General features: G+C 42.7%; 1 protein-coding gene across 2 annotated transcripts in view; it reads left to right on the forward strand.

Moving 5' to 3' along the window:
• CAMKK1 (calcium/calmodulin dependent protein kinase kinase 1) overlaps positions 1–19279 on the forward strand; it is a 249204-nt gene that overhangs the window by 195413 nt on the left and 34512 nt on the right. For both annotated transcript variants that reach the window (XM_083174142.1, XM_083174143.1), the window contains exons 13-14: positions 4518–4605; positions 5783–5911. In XM_083174142.1, the coding sequence (XP_083030268.1) occupies positions 4518–4605; positions 5783–5911 (217 nt within the window). The remainder of the gene's footprint in view (positions 1–4517; positions 4606–5782; positions 5912–19279) is intronic.

Raw genomic sequence — 19279 nt, forward strand, 5'->3', positions numbered from 1 at the left:
ACCTAATGACTGTCAATCAACATGCTGGTGACCCAATGACTGTATCCCAATTCAACATGTTGATAAACCTGATTTACCCACAACTTTTGGTTGGTCTCCGATGCAATTCGTGAACCCCATACATTACAGATGTGTTTATACAATCTTCTGCAAATCAATCCACAGGGTTATAGATGTAAAGCAACACCTCATAAGGTCGCAATAAAAAAAAAAACATAAACCAGAGGTCACATGATGCCTGTAGCACAGGCATATTTCGGCAGTCCCCCTAGTAATTTTGTCGTCTTATAGTAATGCCCATTACACATTATGCCGCGCACCGTAATGCCCATTACACATTATGCCGCGCACCGTAATGCCCATTACACATTATGCCGCGCACCGTAATGCCCATTACACATTATGCCACCCACCATAATGCCCATTACACATTATGCCACCCACCGTAGTGCCCATTACACATTATGCCACCCACCGTAGTGCCCATTACACATTATGCCAACCACCATAGTGCCCATTACACATTATGCCACACACCATAGTGCCCATTACACATTATGCCATGCATCGTAATGCCCATTACACATTATGCCATGTACGGTAATGCCCATTACACATTATGCCATGCACCGTAGTGCCCATTATGCCACGCACCGTAGTGCCCATTACACATTATGCCACGCACCATAGTGCCCATTACACATTATGCCACACACCATAGTGCCCATTACACATTATGCCATGTACGTTAATGCCCATTACACATTATGCCGTGCACCGTAGTGCCCATTATGCCATGCACCGTAGTGCCCATTACACATTATGCCATGCACCTTAATGCCCATTACGCCACGCAACGTAATGCCCATTACACATTATGCCACGCAATGCCCATTACACATTATGCCACGCAATGCCCATTACACATTATGCCACGCAATGCCCATTACACATTATGGCATAAACCATAATGCCCAATACAAAATGTGCCACACACTGTAATGCTTCTTTCACTTTGTTACACACCGTAATGCCCTCTACATACTGTATACTATACACTGTAATGCTGATTACATATACCATACACTGTAATGCCTATTACATATACCATACACTGTAATGCCTATTACATATTATGCAACACAGAGTTATGCCACTGACACCATTTTATGTCCCACAAACAAAAATATACGGTACTTGTGAGTTATCTGGGCGTCCGATTTTGGTACTAGATCGCATACGATATCGCATGCGATATCGCATGCGATTTGCGATTTGCATGCGATTTAGCATGCGATTTGCATAAGATTTGCTATTAATTTCATTACCCCACTATCCCCAAAGTGTGTCTATCAACGTGAACCCGAAGCGTGGCGAGCGCAGCGAGCCCGCGAGGGGCGGCGGTACGCGTCCTCCGACCTTTTCATGCCCTACTATCCACTAGGGCGTGGAGTGAGAATAGAATAGTGTGGCGAGCGCAGCGAGCCACCGAGCCCGAAGCGTGGCGAGCGCAGCGAGCCCCGCGAGGGGACGCGGACACCTTCACAGATATCCGCGTGCCCTTGCGGGCTTCACAGGTGTCCGCGTCCCCTCGCGGGGCTCGCTGCGCTCGCCACGCTTCGGGCTCGGTGGCTCGCTGCGCTCGCCACACTATTCTATTCTCACTCCACGCCCTAGTGGATAGTAGGGCATGAAAAGGTCGGAGGACGCGTACCGCCGCCCCTCGCGGGCTCGCTGCGCTCGCCACGCTTCGGGTTCACGTTGATAGACACACTTTGGGGATAGTGGGGTAATGAAATGAATAGCAAATCTTATGCAAATCGCATGCTAAATCGCATGCAAATCGTAAATCGCATGCGATATCGCATGCGATATCGTATGCGATATCGAATGCAAATCGCATGCAAATCGTAAGTACCCAAATCGGACGCCCAGATAACTCACAAGTACCAAATATACCCTTACAAATCATGGGCACAGTGTGGCTTCTAATTACTTGTTACACACAATACAGTTTATACACATAATGTTCTCATTAGTGCCACTTATACACATAATGCTCACTGAAGTGCTGCTTTCCTACATTCTCGATGCCAGTGGGGGGGGGGGGGGCATTTTTGGAGGGGTGCATGGTCTCTCTCTGTTTGCAGACAGAGACTGTGCCCCTGCACCCTCTTCCCTACTTTCTGCGCGTTCTAGCTCCTATCTCACTAAGGGCAGCAAAGGAAGGTGGAGAGTGGACCGGTAGCACACGCTCTCTCCTTGCGCTCCAACGGAGCCGTCCTCCCTACGAGGCATAGCTCTGAACTGAATTACCCCTTCAGTGTCAGTTCTTGTAACAAATTGTTCACTGTAAACTCTGCTACCTAGAGGAGAGAGTTATACCATAATCCGTGAGAATACCATAGTGACTTTCTTTGGATTAGTCCTTTCAAATTAATTTATAAAATTGATAAACATACTGCTATATAGAGGGGAACAATGTATTTAACCTTTTGAGCGCCAAGGGATATTGTCATCACAATTGTCATGACCTGTAATGTGTAACTTATATAGGAAATATAATTTTTATTCACACAATTTTTATTTCACTTTATATAACAAATGTGAGTGATGCTGGCGTTAACAGATATTTTGAGCATCTCTCACTGAGCTGTTGGCACTCAAAGGGTTAAAAATACAATGGTGATCTATATGTATACTGTTTATATACTGTAATTATGTTTTAAATAAAATGTATTGAATATCCACTCAGTTTTCTATGCTTTTCTCAGTCCTTTTGCAATCCCACCCTTGATTAACCCCTTCTCGACGAGGCCTTTTTTGTTAATTTTTTTTTTTTTTTCCTCCTCGCGTTCAAATAAGCGTAACTTTTTTAATTTTCCGGCTATATAGACACATGAGGGCTTTTTTTTTGCGGGACAAGTTGTACTTTTTAATGGTACCATTTACTATACCGTATAATATTCTGGGGAATCAGGAAATAATTCAATGTGGGGTAAAAAAGAAAAAAAACGCCATTCCACAATTTTGCGCTGGTTACGGTTTTTTTGGAGTTCATAGTTCGTTTAAAATGATGGGTTATCTTTATTCTATGGGTCGTTACGATTCCGGTGATACCAAACTTATATAGTTTTCGTTATGTTTTACCACTAAAAAAAAAAATAGAAACTTTTACGTTTTTTCTAATTTGCGTCGCGTCGCCATGTTCTGCGGCTTATAACTTTTTTATTTTTCCACCTACGGACCTGGGTGAGGGCTCATTTTTTGCGGGCTGAAGTGTACTTTTTAATTAATACCATTATGGGATATGGGCGACTTTCTGATCTCTTTTAGTTATTTTTTTTTGGGTAGGCGATGCGACCAAAAAACGTAGTTTTGGTGTTGGGAATTATTTTCCGTTTACGCCTTTAACCGTGCGGGATAACTAATGTTATATTTTAATAGATCGGACTTTTAGGAACGCGGCGATACCAAATATGTTTATTTTTTTTATTTTTTATTTATTTTTATTTGTGAAATGGGGAAAGGGGGGTGATTTGAACTTTTAATATTTTTTTATTTTTTTTTATTTTTAAACTTATTTATTTTTTTTTTTTTTACTTTTACTACAAGGCCATCTAGTGTACTTGACCACTAGGGGGCGCGATCGCCTGTACTAGGTTCAGCCATAGAGCTCTATGGCTGAACATAGTGATTTTCAGCACTTCCTATTACATCCTGCCTCAGGCAGGATGTAATAGGAATGCTGACACGGCCAGCAAAGGGGTCTACATTAGACCCCTGGCTGCCATGGCAACCGATCGGCACCCTCCGATCTCGCCGCGGGGGGCCCCGATCGGCGCCGGAGGGGGGCGCCCCCCCTCCGATCAGCTATTAAAGCACTGCGGGCGCTTTGCCCGCGGTGCTTAAAGGGTTAAACGGCCACGATCGGCGAACTCGCCGCTCGTGGCCGTGAGAGCAGGTACCTGGCTGTAATATACAGCCATTACCTGCTCTCTTTCAAGCCAGCTCACTCCGTGAGCTGGCTTGATTCCCCCGCAACCGACATATGACGTAAATGTACGTCATATGTCGGGAAGGGGTTAATATCCTCCCACTCATTCCAATCAGTTGAGGTCTTCGTTATGCACCTCCGGTTTATTTTTTGTGAACTTTCTTTACCATACTGGATGACATTAAACTTCTGTATTATAAGGCCAGCTATATATTCATCATCTATATATGTCTAGTGTCCGTGTGGCTCCGAAACACTGCCATCTGTTGGCAGCAAGTGAAACTACATCTTCTATTTTTCAAAGCATTTGCTTCGAGCTGGCTTATTAGTGTATAATAGTTACCTATATTTTATTAAAGGGAGATATAAAATTTCACAACCTTGCAGTACAGTAAACCAATGTTGTTACCATCACCTAATAGTATACTGTAGAAATTGAACAACATCTAAGATGTTTTACAAATTTGAATATGTTTCAATATTATGGGAAAAATCAGTTGTTCAATGTGATGTTTTTTAGGCCAGTCATTAGTGATGAACTAAAAGACTTGGTTGTGAGAATGCTGGATAAAAAGCCAGAAGATCGCACAACTGTTCCAGAAATAAAGGTACTTAGTAATGAATGGCATGCAAACCGTTTACTGTCAGTATGTTGATAATCGGATGATTTATTGCTTATTTAGGAGTACAGGTTTGTTCAAGTTTTACAGTTCAGTTTCCAGATCCTCAGGAGAAAGAGGGGATATGGGACTCAAACAGATAAATGTTATAATTTGTTCTCAGTTACAATCCAAATGAAAGAACCACTGTGCTAAGGTAGCCTATAGATTGCATTATTTACATGTGATGTATGATGCGTTCTATTCTTTTTTTTTTTTTTTTTTTAGATTGGATTTTGTGTATTTAAATAAGAGTTGATCATTTACTGGAGAAAAAAAAAACATACCCATATCTTTAATTGAATGTACACCTATGTAATCCCTTTGTTACTAGGTAGGGGTGCTCATTCCTTTGGATATTTGTCGGATTTAGAAAAGTTTGCCTTTCTTTCTGAATGCAACCTGAAACATACCCCTCCACTGCCGCCGCCGTCCCTGGAAGTCCGCGCAGGTGCACACCCCTGTCCCCTGCAGCAGTAACTTAATACATACTGCGCAGGCGCTGGCCATCAAATGATTTTTTTTCCCCATTTGCAGATAAGTCAGTCTAAACTGACTTATCTTGGCCAGAGATGGTCGAATTCAGAGAAGGCACTGACGTCACGTGACCTCCACTGCCCGTCATGTGACATCAGCCGCCCGTATTTTTCCATTTTGTTTTTCCTTCCCTTAAAAAAGTCTTAGAAGTAGCTATTGGCCTACTTTCGATATTATTTTTCTGACATTTGACAAGATTACTGTAACTGTTTGACACCATCCAGTTTCTTCTTTAATCCCAAGCAACAGACGCCTCAAACCAGCAAGCATTTCTCATACTAATCATTGTTATACAGTACGTGTACTTTTCAGTGAAGGAATTTTATTATCAGCTTTTTAATTAACTAAATAAATTAAATTAAATACAGTCATTTATTTCAGTTTTCTTAAGTAAACAGTTTGTTCTGCTATAATATCCCATAGTACAAAATGCAATCTATGCTGATACTACACTGATTATTTATTTTCTGACTACACGGTACTTAGTGTAAAGCACAAAGCAACACAAGAGAACTTAATGGCAGTTTTGCAGTAAATACATTCATTAAACAAAAATGTAATTTTGCTGCATGGCTTTCCTTTTGCTCAGGTACATCCATGGGTGACTAAGAATGGAGAGGACCCACTGCCCCTGGAGGAGGAACACTGCACAATTGTAGAGGTTACTGAGGAAGAAGTGAAAAACTCCGTCAAACTTATACCAAGTTTGACAACTGTGGTATGAAAATGTGCTTTTTAATACAGTAGTTTTTTATTATAGTAAAATGATTGCATTGTTAATATGTTAATGTTTCCTAGTGATGTGTGCACAGAATATAGGGGTTTAACCCTTTAGGACCTAGTATGCTGTTGTATTACTTGCTCCTGGCTGTATTTGTGTTATCAGGTCAATGACAATTCAGATACTGTAGATCAGGGGTGTCAAACTCAAATTCATCGGGGGCCGCATCAGCAGTTTGGTCACCCTCAAAGGGCCGCTGTATAATAATAATGCAATGACACCACAGGCTGCTCCCGCTGTATAATAATATTGCAATGACAGCACAGGCTGCTCCCGCTGTATAATATAACAATAGTAATGCCATGACACAAATTATTATACAGGGGGAACAGCCTGTGGTGTCATTGCATTATTATTATACAGAGGGAGCAACCTGTGGTGTCATGGCATTACTTTTATATTATACAGGGGGAGCAGCCTGTGGTGTCATTGCATTATTATTATTATACAGAGGGAGCAACCTGTGTTGTCATGGCATTACTTTTATATTATACAGGGGGAGCAGCCTGTGGTGTCATGGCATTTATTATTATACAGGGGGAGCAGCCTGTGGTGTCATGGCATAATGCCATGACACCACAGGCTGCTCCCCCTGTACAATAATAATGACACCACAGGCTGCTCCCCCTGTATAATATAAAAGTAACGCCATGACACCACCACCAGATATATTGTTTTTTCATGCAACTTACTGTATTTTATCCCTCAGGCTCCTTTGCTGCTGCGGCTCCAGTAATTTCAATTCCACTCTCTGCGCCGTGGCCTGTCCTGCTGCGGCCCCCGACTCGGCCTGCCTTCCTTCCTCTCTGCAGACGCGTGGGTGGGAAGCGTCATCGTCATGACATCCCCACCCAGCGTCTGCCACTGCCTCGATAAGAGGGAACAGGCTGCCGGGCCCTCCTCCACGTAGCCGTGGAGGCCGGCGGCCATGTTCCTGTGGCCGCAGACATCTTAAAAGACCACAGGAACATGGCCGCCGGCAGTGCAAAAAAAACCTCTCAAAAAAAGATCTAAAAAAAGAGAATAAAAGGTGAAGGCTGGCGGCGGCTGCGCGGGCCACATGACGAGGTCTGTCGGGCCGGATTTGGCCTGCGGGCCTTGTGTTTGACACCCGTGCTTTAGATAGACTGCTTGTAATACAGCAAGAGGCATCCATTACAAGCAGATGCCTCCTGCAGCAGTAGTGATCTGAGCTGCATCCTGGGATTTCTCTCCCACCATCAGGCGGCTTTCATCACCTATGGTGCCAAGCGAGCCGCACATCGCAGTGGCCAGGAGATTGGGCATGGGTCATAGGGTCGACACTATGAAGGTCAAAATATATTAGGTCTACCACTGAAGGTCAACAGGGCTTAGGTCGACACATGAAATAGGTCAACCGGGCCGGAAGGTTGACATAAGCATTAAGTGCAGGGATGGGGGAACCTTCAGCCCTACAGCTGTTGTTGAACTACACATCCCAGCATGCCCTGCAAGTGTGTTAGCATGGCTAAAGAGCAAAACTCTGTAGCAATGCATGCTGGGATGTGTAGTGCAACAATAGCTGGAGGGCCGAAGGTTCCTTATCCCTGACCTAGTGGATGCTAGGGTATGAAATACCATCTGTCGGCACAAGTAGTCTAAAAATAAATGAGACCTTTTGACTGTTGACCTTGCCATTGTCGACTTAATGCTTGTGTCGACCTTCCAACCTTGATGACCTTCCAACCCTTTTGACCTATTTGATGTGTTGACCTAAGCCCTGTCGAACTTTAGTGGTTAACCTAATGTATGTCGCCCTTCATTGTGTCGACCTAAAGACCATATCCTGATTACTGTAAATGTCGGCATCATACCTCCGTTTTCCTAAATGAGGCTGTTGCTGGCGACTCTCCTTTCCCCAGACGGTAGCAGACTTGTCATTCATCAGCAATCATCATTTCAGGCCCCATTCCAATGGGTTGTGCACATGCGCAAAGTGCCAAAAATCGATACTTCGTACTTGATCTCACAGGTGCAACCACCACCTGATTGATCCTAACAGACAGTGAGCTTGCACTTTGGACTTAATAAATATTAAAAGGGAGGTGAGGGGGGGGCGGTCTGGATTTACACCCTATGATGTGCTACCATGTTGAGGCTTCTAGTACCATAAAGGAAAATAAAAAAACTATCGGGTATCACAAAGTTTGCTGCTTCAGTGTTTTAGAATTTTTTTTTGGAAGTTACTATGATATACTGGAGTACAATTACAAGCGTTTCATAAGTGTCAAGGGCTTTTATTGACAATTATGTTAAGTTTATGTAAAGAATCAATATTTTCAGTGTTTAACCTTTTTTTTTTTTTTTTTTTTTTTTAAGACATCTGCAGTTCGCCTGGCATGCTGTCCATTAACTTCAGGGCCACAAACCGATGGCCTTCCATTCTTGCCTAATCAGTGCTAGCAGTTTTTCAGACTCTTTGGGTTATTGTTTGTTCACTGGCCTCTTGAGGATTGACCACAACTTCCCAATGGGCTTAAGGTTTGGGGAGATTCCTGACCATATACCCAAAATGTCAATGTTTAATTCCCCGTGCCACTTAGTTATCACTTTTGCCTTATGGCAATGTGCTCCATCATGCAGGGAAAAGGCATTGTTCATCACCAAACTGTTCTTGGGTGGTTGGATTATGAATGAGGCCACTCCCTTGGCTCAGAAGTAACCCTACACATGAATGGTCTCGGCATGCTTTTGACATGACACAGGACTGATGGTAGCACTCGCCTTTCTTTCTCTGGTCAAGTGTTTTTCCAGATGCTCCAAACAATCTGAAACAGAAAATTACTTTACCCCAGTCCTTAGCATTCTAATTCCTGTACCATTTTCAGAATATCAGTCTGTCCTTGATATTTTTTTCTGGAAGTTGCTTATTTGCTGTCCTTCTTGACAACAGGCCATCCCCCAAAGTCTTCTACTCACTGTGTGTGCAGGTGCGCTCACACCGGTCTGCTGCCGTTCCTGAGCAAGCTCTGTACTGGTGTTGCCCCAATCGCACAGTTAAATTAACTTTTGGAGATGGTCCTGGTGCTTGCTGGATGATGTTGGTTGACCTGAAGCTTTCACAACTATTAAACCCTTCTCCTTGAAGTTCTTGATGATCCGATGAATGAGGTGCATTGCCCTTTTTGGGCAAAATAGTTATGACTGCATGTTTCCTTGCAAGTAACCATAGTTAACACAGGAAGAACAATGATTTCAAACTAAATCAGCATGACACCCTTGCCTTCATCAACAGTCTCACCTATGTTAACGAGAGAATCACTGACATGTCAGCTAGTCCTTTTGCGGCAGGGCTGAAATTTTTGTTTTTTGTTTCATAATATTCTGCAGTATATGCAAATGGGATGCAGTTAATTTCCCGGCGGTAGAATTCCGACTGCCAAAATCCCGAAACTTTCTCCCTCCGTAGGTGTCCACGACACCCATAGAGGGAGACTAAATTAGTGTGCCGAGCGTAGCGAGGCACCGGGCCCACCGTGTGGCGAGCGCAGCGAGCCCACAAGGCTGATCGATCCACGTACCCCCCTTGTCGGGATTTTAGCGGTCGGGATTCCAGCGTCAGGATTTTAAATGCCGGGATTCCATACCGAATCCATGCAAATTGTGTATAAGTGAAGTTCTTAGCATAGACTAATGGCCCATCCACCACATCCAGGTGAACTGCATTATATGTGTACCTCGTATTCTTATACTAACACATAAAATAAATGTATCCAGGTCTTTCTGTACCTTTTTAAATAGGATCTATTTTAATATGTAGTCAGCAATATAGGAACTTGTGCTAATTAAAGCACAAGTGTAGATGAGAGGGGTGCAAATAACAAAATAGAAGAAGCCTCACCTTCGAGTGTGCAATATATACACAAATATAGATGAAAGGGGGTCGCGGATGGGGGCTGGAAGGCGCACCCTATTGTTAAATAATATAAGATGTGCTAGTGTACTGTCTTCTAGTACCAAACAGGTATTTACCACTGGATTGTCAGCAGTAAATGATTGGTGCTCAATTGCCCTACAGAGGAGGAGATTGGGAGGCGAAAAGAAATATCCTATTACCTCCCCATCCTTTTTCGGTCTAACAAATTGGGCTAATATCGCAATTTAGCCTGATGGTATCTGAAAAATGTGCATTGATCCCAGGGCCGGTGCAAGGCATTTCAGCGCCTCAGACGTCTCACCCGCTCGAGGGGGAGGGGGGGTGAGATGCCTTGCATGGGGGTCGGAGGTGTGTGCGAGGTCCTCTGGAGTACCGTCCGCGAGGGGGAGTGCGGGCGCCACCCGATGATCACTGTGTTGGGGGGGTTGGCAAACGGCAGGCTCCAAGGGGGGGGTGCGGGAGCCTTACGCCATTCATTTGCCGCAGTTAAAATCCCGTGGAGGGGGGGGGGGGGGTGCGGTTGCCAGCCACCAATACCACCAGGCTGTGGGAGGGGGTGCGGCAATCAAACGCCAGTTGGGGTAGGGGGCGGCGACGGCTTACCTGCTTCCTGACGCTGGGATGAGTAATTCCTTCTTCTTCCTGCTCCTCGGGCGGGATCTTTCCTCCTGCGACACGGGCGGCTGCTTGCTGCAGCTCAGTACTACCCTCCATTAATGCCTGAAGCTGCCTAGTGGTGGTGCCGGCCCTGATTGATCCCCCAATAACACATCTGGGATAAGTTCCTGGACCCATGTGTTATCTCAGATTTGGGAGCTGCTTATCAGGCCCTCAAATCACAATACCTGATAAGTGCAGTCATTGTGGGCTCAGGATGCTGGCATCTGAGTTTTTAGGATAGTTCCAGGAAAACAGATTAGCAGCAGTTAATTACCACTGCTAATAGGATACTGCCTTAAGTGCAGGAGATGGGTGCAATCGAACTGATGATGGTAAATATAATAGTGCGCTAAACTTTTAAGGCACTCAATTGCCAATGGGTTTGCACAGGCTGTTTAGGTTGCAGTCATTCAATTTGTCAATTTCATCTCATTATGAACTATCAGTTTGTGATAAATAGATAATGAATTGCTCATTTATATATATTTTTTATTTTATGTGAAGCCATGTATTGTGGTGTAATTATATTTCAGAGAGCTTAAATCTGTTGGTTGTGAAAAATAGGTTGTAGAATTAGTGTTTTTCATTTAATTTTCATTTACCGGCGTATAAGACGACACCCCAACATTTCCACTCAAAATATAGAGTTTGTTATATAAGTGCACCCGGCGTATAAGACCTGTTTTTCAGGGGGAAAAAGTAGTCTTATACGCCAGCAAATACAGTACTTCAAAATCCTCCTTAGCTTAGGCCTTGTCAGATTTTGGCACTAATTCAGTAGCACTTGGCAAGCTCTCTGTGCATTTAAAAAATGAACACAATGTTTATTAGAAGAAAATTATCTAATAAACAGCCATCTGTGCACTGAAATGTAAGCAGCCAGCCCTACAACATTAGCTTTCAGAATTGTTAATGCAAAGCTCCACTAAAATTTGTTGAACAGGTTGTGTAAGACTTGTAGTGATCTTTTTATCCCTTGAGCTGATTTGGTATAAATTATTAACCCTTATTTATTTAGCACCTACTATTACAGAGCAGAGAATTATTAATCATTCACTTCAGTTCCTACTAAAGTGGAGCTTACGCCTAATGTAGTATTTGAAATCCCCATGTCACTTCTGCACTTGCTCTCATGTACAAAGGGAATACATTTTTCTTTTATTTCCACAGTAAGTGAGGATTTCGAACACTTGCACAGCCCCATTTGCAATAACAGAGATAAAATAGAATTAGCAGGAGTGTTGGAAGAATTACATAACATTTACTCCCCTGTTCGGCTCCAAATTCTCCACTATCTCAAAGCTTTCTAACATTATAATTTATCGCCTTTGCAGGTTTCACTTTTTGTTCTGTGGCAAAGAACACTTTCATTCAATGTAATACATTTTGTCAAACTCCCATAAATACCACTATTATTAGTATTATTATTATTACTAGTTATTTATATAGTGCACACATATTCCACAGCACTTTACAGATATTATTTGAACATTCACATTAGTCCCTGCCTTTTGGCACTTACGATATATATTCCCTACCACATGTACACCCACACACAATTATTCTAGGGTTCATTTTGGCAGCCAATTGACCTTCGGGTTTATTTTTGGACTGTGGGAGGAAACCTAAGCACTTGGAGTAAACCCACGCAAACATGGAAAGAATATACAAACTCCACACAAGGCAGCATGAACTGCATAGTGCTTAGCATTACTGCCTCACAGCGCTGAGGTCATGGGTTTGATTCCCACCGTAGCCCTAACTGTGCGGAGTTTGTATATTCTCCCCATGCTTAGATGAATTTCCTCTGGGTACTCCGGTTTCCATCCACAATCCAAAAATGTACTGGTAGGCTAATTGGCTTTCAACCAAATTGACCCAAGAGTGAATGTGTGTGCGTGTATATGTGGTAGGGAATATAGATTGGGCAGGGACTGATGTGAATGTTCAAATATTCTCTGTAAAGTGCTGTGGATATGTGTGGATAAATTGGGGTCATTTTGAGAATCGAACCCATGACCTCAGTGCAGTGCTAACCATTAAACCATCCGTGTTGCCCCACATATGACTATTTTATTCTCTATTTACTCATGGTTTATTTATCCTGAGTGGTTTTAAAAATAGAAATAAATAAAAATTGAACCAATGAAGGTGACGAGCCATAAAGGTTCATGAGCAGAACAAATTCACTATTCCCACCTTTCACTTTTTCAGTTACTTTAAGATATCCGTTTCCACTTTTTAATTTACCTTCCATGCAAATTGCAGTATAAGTTACAGTACTTACATCAGAGGTTTCATTTAGGGGACCACTATGTCCATAATTACTTTTTTATATCTGTGCTCCTTCATATTCAGTGATGGAAAGTGCCATCTGCTCCCAAGTGTTCTCTACTGTTTAACCGCAAGCAGCATTAGGTTCAGCTTTAAGACTGGAGAGAACACATTTAGATGACTGCAGCTCTAGAGTGTATTCAGTTTAGCCAAGTCCAATCATACTCTCATTATGTTTAATTATTTAGCGTACCTCCCAAAATGTTTAATTTAGAAATTAGGCTGTACTGTACCTCTAAATACAAAGATAAAAAGTCCCAAGGAGCAAACAAAACCAGTCTTCAGCCAAGTCCAAGAAAGCAGGGTCACCTGCAGTCGTATCCTTGTACTGTACCTCTGATTATTCAAAATCATATTTGCCCTTTGGAAGTTGTGATGTTTTATAGGCAGGCGAAAAACCTAGTATGTTACAGGTGTAATATAGTGCTGTCAAATACACATTCAGAAAAAAAGAGATACATTTTCTATAATAAAAGCTGAAATGTTAATAAAATAAACTAATATGCAGTTATCTTCCATCATCCAACTTCTTGCACCCTGTATTAGGGATTGCTGGAATCAGTGTGCCTATCATCAATGATAATATAGCAGTTGGTCATTGATGATTGTATACTATGCAAAAGGTAACCATTTATGTTTTAACAAGCTGATAGTCATCCCTGTCTTTTCACTGATTGATTGGCTCATGGGCCAATCAAAATCTATGGGTGGGGCTTTGCGTGTATTATGGGCAGAGCTACCGTATGTTCAGTGTCCCGATATTCTGTAGAAAAAAAAAAGATATTGTTCTATACCAGGGCTTGACAATTTTTTTTTTAAATCTAGGAGCCAGGCAAACTAAGGATGTCCAAACAGTGCGATGCGTACCATGCGTTGTGATTTAGATTACATTGCATCTAGTTTAAAAAGTACATGCTGCACATATATTTTGTACCCTGTGATGTATGTGCATTGCCTCTCACAGTACAAAATGTACCATGTATGGGCACCATAAATAACCCACAAAAAAAGCTAGAGGAAGGTTGGCCACCACTGCCCGCGTTGCTGGTGATATGTCAGGAAGGGGAGAGCAGTAGGATCATTCCCAGCAAACAAGCGATTTAATATAAATGGGCCCATAGAGAACTGTCTGTGCCTCTCTACTCCTCCTACAATCATGTCACTGACCCATCACATGCACCCCTGTATTAAATAATACATCACTCAAATCCTGATATATCTGTGCTGCTGGACACATGTACACATGGAGGCTGCAGGAAATGATCAGAGATCAGACCAATAATTATCCTTTGCCAGGAGCCCTGCTCTCCACAGAGCTGCCATTACAGGTCCTGCACCCCAAATTCAAATTACGCCATAAAGCAGTGCAAGCCGATTTACATCAAACCACACATAGTCCCAATATTCACATTCCATCATACATGTTTCCTTTATTCATGTTAAGCCACACAGTAGTGCCTTTTATTGACGTTACACCACACTGTAGTGTCCATTACTTACATTACACCACACAGTATTGCTCCTTATTCAAATGAACCACACAGCAATGCCCTTTATACACATTCCGTTGTACAGTACTGCACCTAATTCACAAATATAATATAGGAAGAAGAGCTATACACCATAGGGCGGCGATGGTAAACCAGTGATAAGTAAATGTAATTAATAGATAAGCATTTTAAAATAAGGGAAATAGCTCTAGTGAAAAATGGCAGAGTTAAATTATGTAATTTAATGTATCCATATACAGAGTTTTAAGCAGGAGGGAGAGTGGGAGAGATGGGGAGGGTTGAGAGATAGAGTGCTGCTGCTGGTCTGTGAGGATGGAGGGGGAGCGGGCAGCGCAGCCGCTGGTGGCTGGTCAATGAGGGAGAAGGGGGAGCAGGCAGCGCTGCCGCTGGTGGCTGGTCAATGAGGGAGAAGGGGGAGAGGGCAGCGCTGCTGCTGGTCTGTGAGGACGGAGGGGGGGGCGGGCGGGCAGCGCTGCTGCTGGACAGTCAGGAGGGGGACAAGGGGTGTCAAGCACCGCCCACGACCAGATTCTGCTTCCTCCCTGCAAAAAATATCTAGTTGCGAGGAAGCAGAATTTGGTTGCCATGGCGACCTGGCCCCCGGGATTTGTCAAGCCCTGTTCTATACCATTGATGGTGGGAAACCATCTTGTCCTCCCCATCAATGGCAAAATTATTCAACATTAACAATAAACCATTGATGTTTTGTTAACATTGATGGTGGATGGCCAACCCCCTACCCTCTAGCCATAATTGTTTTCTTTCTATTTACAAAATGAACAGACTGTGGATTCCTTGTTACTATTACCTGGGATAAGGCCTATGCATTACTGAAGGGATGTGTCTAGATCTACTTCTGTTCTTTAACCTGGATGTAACGTTAGGTGAGGACGGAAGTTGTTAGATGCCCTCATCTGTAATTTACGTAGGTGTAGGTTATTTTCTTTTATTTCAGCTGGATTGTACCGTCGCGGGCTCACTTTTCTCGCCGTGCTTCAGGTACAGTGGCTCGCTTTGCGAGCCACAGATTTATATTCCCCCTTTAGGTATAAGTGGACCCAGTGCTTGATGGGAAAAATAAAAAAACATAAGTGGTGGCGAAAAGCATTACAGAAGTACACTGAACCTGTCATTGTCAGTACAGCCCCCTTAGTAATGCAACTATTTCTATTTTTTACATGTTCCTGTAATAAATCAACCTCATATTTCCATGTATATTTGCAGAGATTATGGATATACATATCCATTTATAGTTGGTGGTAATCACACTGAAGGATGACATTGTTAATTTCTCATAAATGGGTAATAGAGCATTTTGGTTTCCATGGAAATCTGCAAAGATGTGTGTGTTTCTTACTGAGGAGTACTCCTAAAATGCAGTAGGCAGTCAAGCTGAACAGGTGATATATATTAATTAGGACATAGAGTTTCCCCATAGGTCAGAGCTAGTGCTATTAAGTATGCAAACGTAATTAAACTATTTCTCTCTGCGGAAAAGATGAATGACCTATATTTCATTTTGCTACATATTTCAGCAGGCTGACATATCATTTTTATTCTGAAATCTTGAGATATTTTATTTTCTGGAATGGTCCGTTCTTTAAGCCGCTAGCAGATTTTCAGAAATTAGTATGAAGTGATGTCTGAAAGGATATCTACATATAAAACCTTAAGGCTTACTAGCATAGATCCTGTGGTATCAAAATGTACAGTTCAGTTTTGGTGGTGATTACAGTGCACCTCTACTAGTTCCCCTGGTACTGCTACCACTGGCCTTGTTAGAGACAGACAGGTGATCTTAGTGGGGAGAGATGTATCAAGGGAATACATATTAATGACTGGTTTGGAGTGCCAACTCAGGCACACTAAAGTAGGGAATCCAGACAGCAGTCAGGTAGTATACTTAACCTCCCTTTGCTCCCCTATCCCGAATGATCCCCCCACTCTGCAGCCTGACCCTAACCCTCCCCCCTCTCTGCTAGTGCCTAAACCCTGCCTCCTAAACCTAACCCCCGCCCAGTGCCGTATTAAGCCTTCGGGGGACCTGGGGCACTTTAGACAGGCGGCCCTCTTGCACTTGTCATTACTGGCCGCAAACTGCATGGGAGAATATTACACTGTCAAAACAGAGTAAAGGCAGTATAAACTTGGTCAATGGGTAACTGCAGAGTGTGTGTGTATATATGTGTATAGAGATATATATATCTATATATCTATCACACAAAATCTCTAGAATTGCGCTAAATGCTGACTCTTGGTCGCCTATAACACTTGGTCCTCTACTAGTAGAACCCCACAATCCAAATCACCCTACAATAGTGTTATATGGCGCCCTTACATAAATTTAGAGTTGAACGAATTTCTGTTTTTCCCAATCCTTATTTGTCCAATTTGTACAATTTCTTTCATGTAAAATACATTTATTGACACATACATAAAAACATTAAAACCAAACTTTTTTGCAGTTAATTCTTGTCTTTGGTATTATCCTTTGATTATGGATGATATCAAAAAACCCGACGCGTTTCGTCTCCTTCAAGAGACTTCATCAGGGGTGTGCCAAATATTTTGAAATAATCTTTTATTGGAAGCTCCTTAACGCCTTCCTAATGTCTAGTAGCTTGGATGTGAATCCTTATATGTAAATTTTGTTTCCGAACCGTTTACTAACGGGTTATATTGGCAGGATTTTGCGGTTATTCATTCATGCTCACATAAATTATTTCATAAGCATCTATATGACCCAGTTTGGAATAAAAATCCTTTTTAAATCCTCTAATAGTGGATATGTATTTCCACCTTTTAGAGTTCAAATTGATAGACAATCAGAAGGAGACCACTCCTTCTAGTGCTAGGTGCATGTGTACTCCTCAAGGTCCAAATGGCAAATCTAGAGCTGTGGAACTTAGCCTCTTTATTGGCTTGCTTGTTAAATTCGTTGCAATAAACTACTGTTTAGTTACCAGACCATACCCCGTCCCTGAGATACAGTAGGCGGTAAATTATACAAAACAATTATTAGTCACAATGACTTATAATAGTGTTTATAAGTTAGTTATACCACTCTTGGGTATGCAGTCTTGCTCTGAACAGTCTTAATGTTTTTGTGTGCTTGTAGGGCGTTCAACGACCTTAGGCAGCATTTTTCAACAACTGTGCCTTGACTTGTTCTCAGATGTGCCCATAGAGCTAGAGATGTCCACACCGGTTTACAGACCCCACCAGTTCAACTGTTATTCACTGGTCTCTTCCGGCTCTAGTACTGTCTCTGAATCCTGGACATGTGATTGTCTCTGTATCCTGGGCAAATGATATCACCCATCTCTGAAGTCAGTGGGTCCAGATCTGGCTGCTGGCTCCTCATCTTCGTCTGCTAATCGTCATTGGTTGGCGGTGGCTGTTGTTGCTCCCTCTTTCACAACAATGGTGGAAGTGTCAGTTCCAGTGTCCCAGTTCAAGGACACATTGCTTAAGACTCTGCTTCAGATTTAGAGAAGATGACTCACATGGAGCTAGATGAGGAGCTGGTCGAGTGTCCTGATTGTTATTCTGTCCCCACTAGCTACCTAGGAGAACATAATGGAAGCTAAACAGGTGATGTTCATATGAGGGTATTGTCAACCCTACCCCGAGGGGCACTACACTCTGAAAAAAATTCTGCAAGCAGGTCAGCCTGGCACAGACTGTATTGTGTTCATCTGGGGGTTGTTTGTGTTCTCTGGCGGATAATGCAATGGATTTTTATTTTTTTTGTGGAGACCAGTGTGATATTTGTTTTCATGTGAGGACCAATGTATTTTTGTTTTCATTACCAGTGTGATTGTTTTTATTTCACATAGCTGACAATGGGTTTGTTTTTTCCTGTGGGGGCCAGTGTGCTTTTCCATGTGGGCGCAAGATGGTGTACCTTGGCAATCTTAAAATCTTGTTTGTTGTTCAGTGAGTTTAAAAAAAACTGACCTACGATGTGCATATATCTGCATGGTGGGGATGTGCTGCGGTCAGTGAGGAAGGTTAGTGAGTAGTGTCTGAACAATCTTGTTTATAGTGGGCTTTGTTTCCAGATTGTAGCGGAACAATTGGAAGCGGTTCAGGGTGGCTGTGGTTACACTGGGAAGTGTGCAGTGGTTGGGAAATAATAATGTAGAGCCATGAGATCTAATGTGTCCAATCACCTTACTGAATTTTCTGTCATTATACCCTTGGCTGGATTAAGGTCTGTGGGCACCCTGGACAACAAACTTGTGGGGGCCTCTATCAATAAAAGTTATATAATGGTTGTTATAAAAATAAAGTATAACTCATCAATCCGCATTGTGATTGTGATCAATTCCTTAAGAAAGAAGATATAAGAAAGGCAGAAAACAGCCAATATCCAGAAAACCTGGCCTGTCTAGTATAAAGTCGAAATCATGGCATACCAAGTGCTAAAACAGACTTATCTACAGATAATCTATGCAAATGTCAATAAGCTGACCACTTAGGGGTAACTATTCAATTATTTCTGCTAACAGGCATTCTGCACCCTGAGGTGGCAAGCAAAAGAGGGCCCGGGTTGGGTGTCCTGTCCACTAAAAATTTTAATTATTACCTCCAAAGAATTAGAGCACTGAGAGATGCATCATTTACTTACTTGATAAAGTCATTCAAGTGTGTGTGAGCTTTTGTTGCCGCCAACCATGCAGTGTCGTAAGCTGAGCGTGAGAGACACAGCTCACAACTATGCCTCCACACTCCCATGGCCCATGGGAGTATCTGTGTCAGCACATGCGGCCGTTTTAACTCCTGGCTGTGTTTTCTCAGCAGCTGCTGCTGCCTGCTGTGACCGCTGTAGTCATAGCCCATGCTGCACAGTGAGTGACAGTCAGTAGCCCGGTGGGTTTATGCTGGTATGTGGAGGCC

This window comes from Crinia signifera, chromosome 2 (genome assembly GCF_055691185.1).
Source record: "Crinia signifera chromosome 2, ASM5569118v1, whole genome shotgun sequence".
Classification (NCBI taxonomy): domain Eukaryota; kingdom Metazoa; phylum Chordata; class Amphibia; order Anura; family Myobatrachidae; genus Crinia; species Crinia signifera.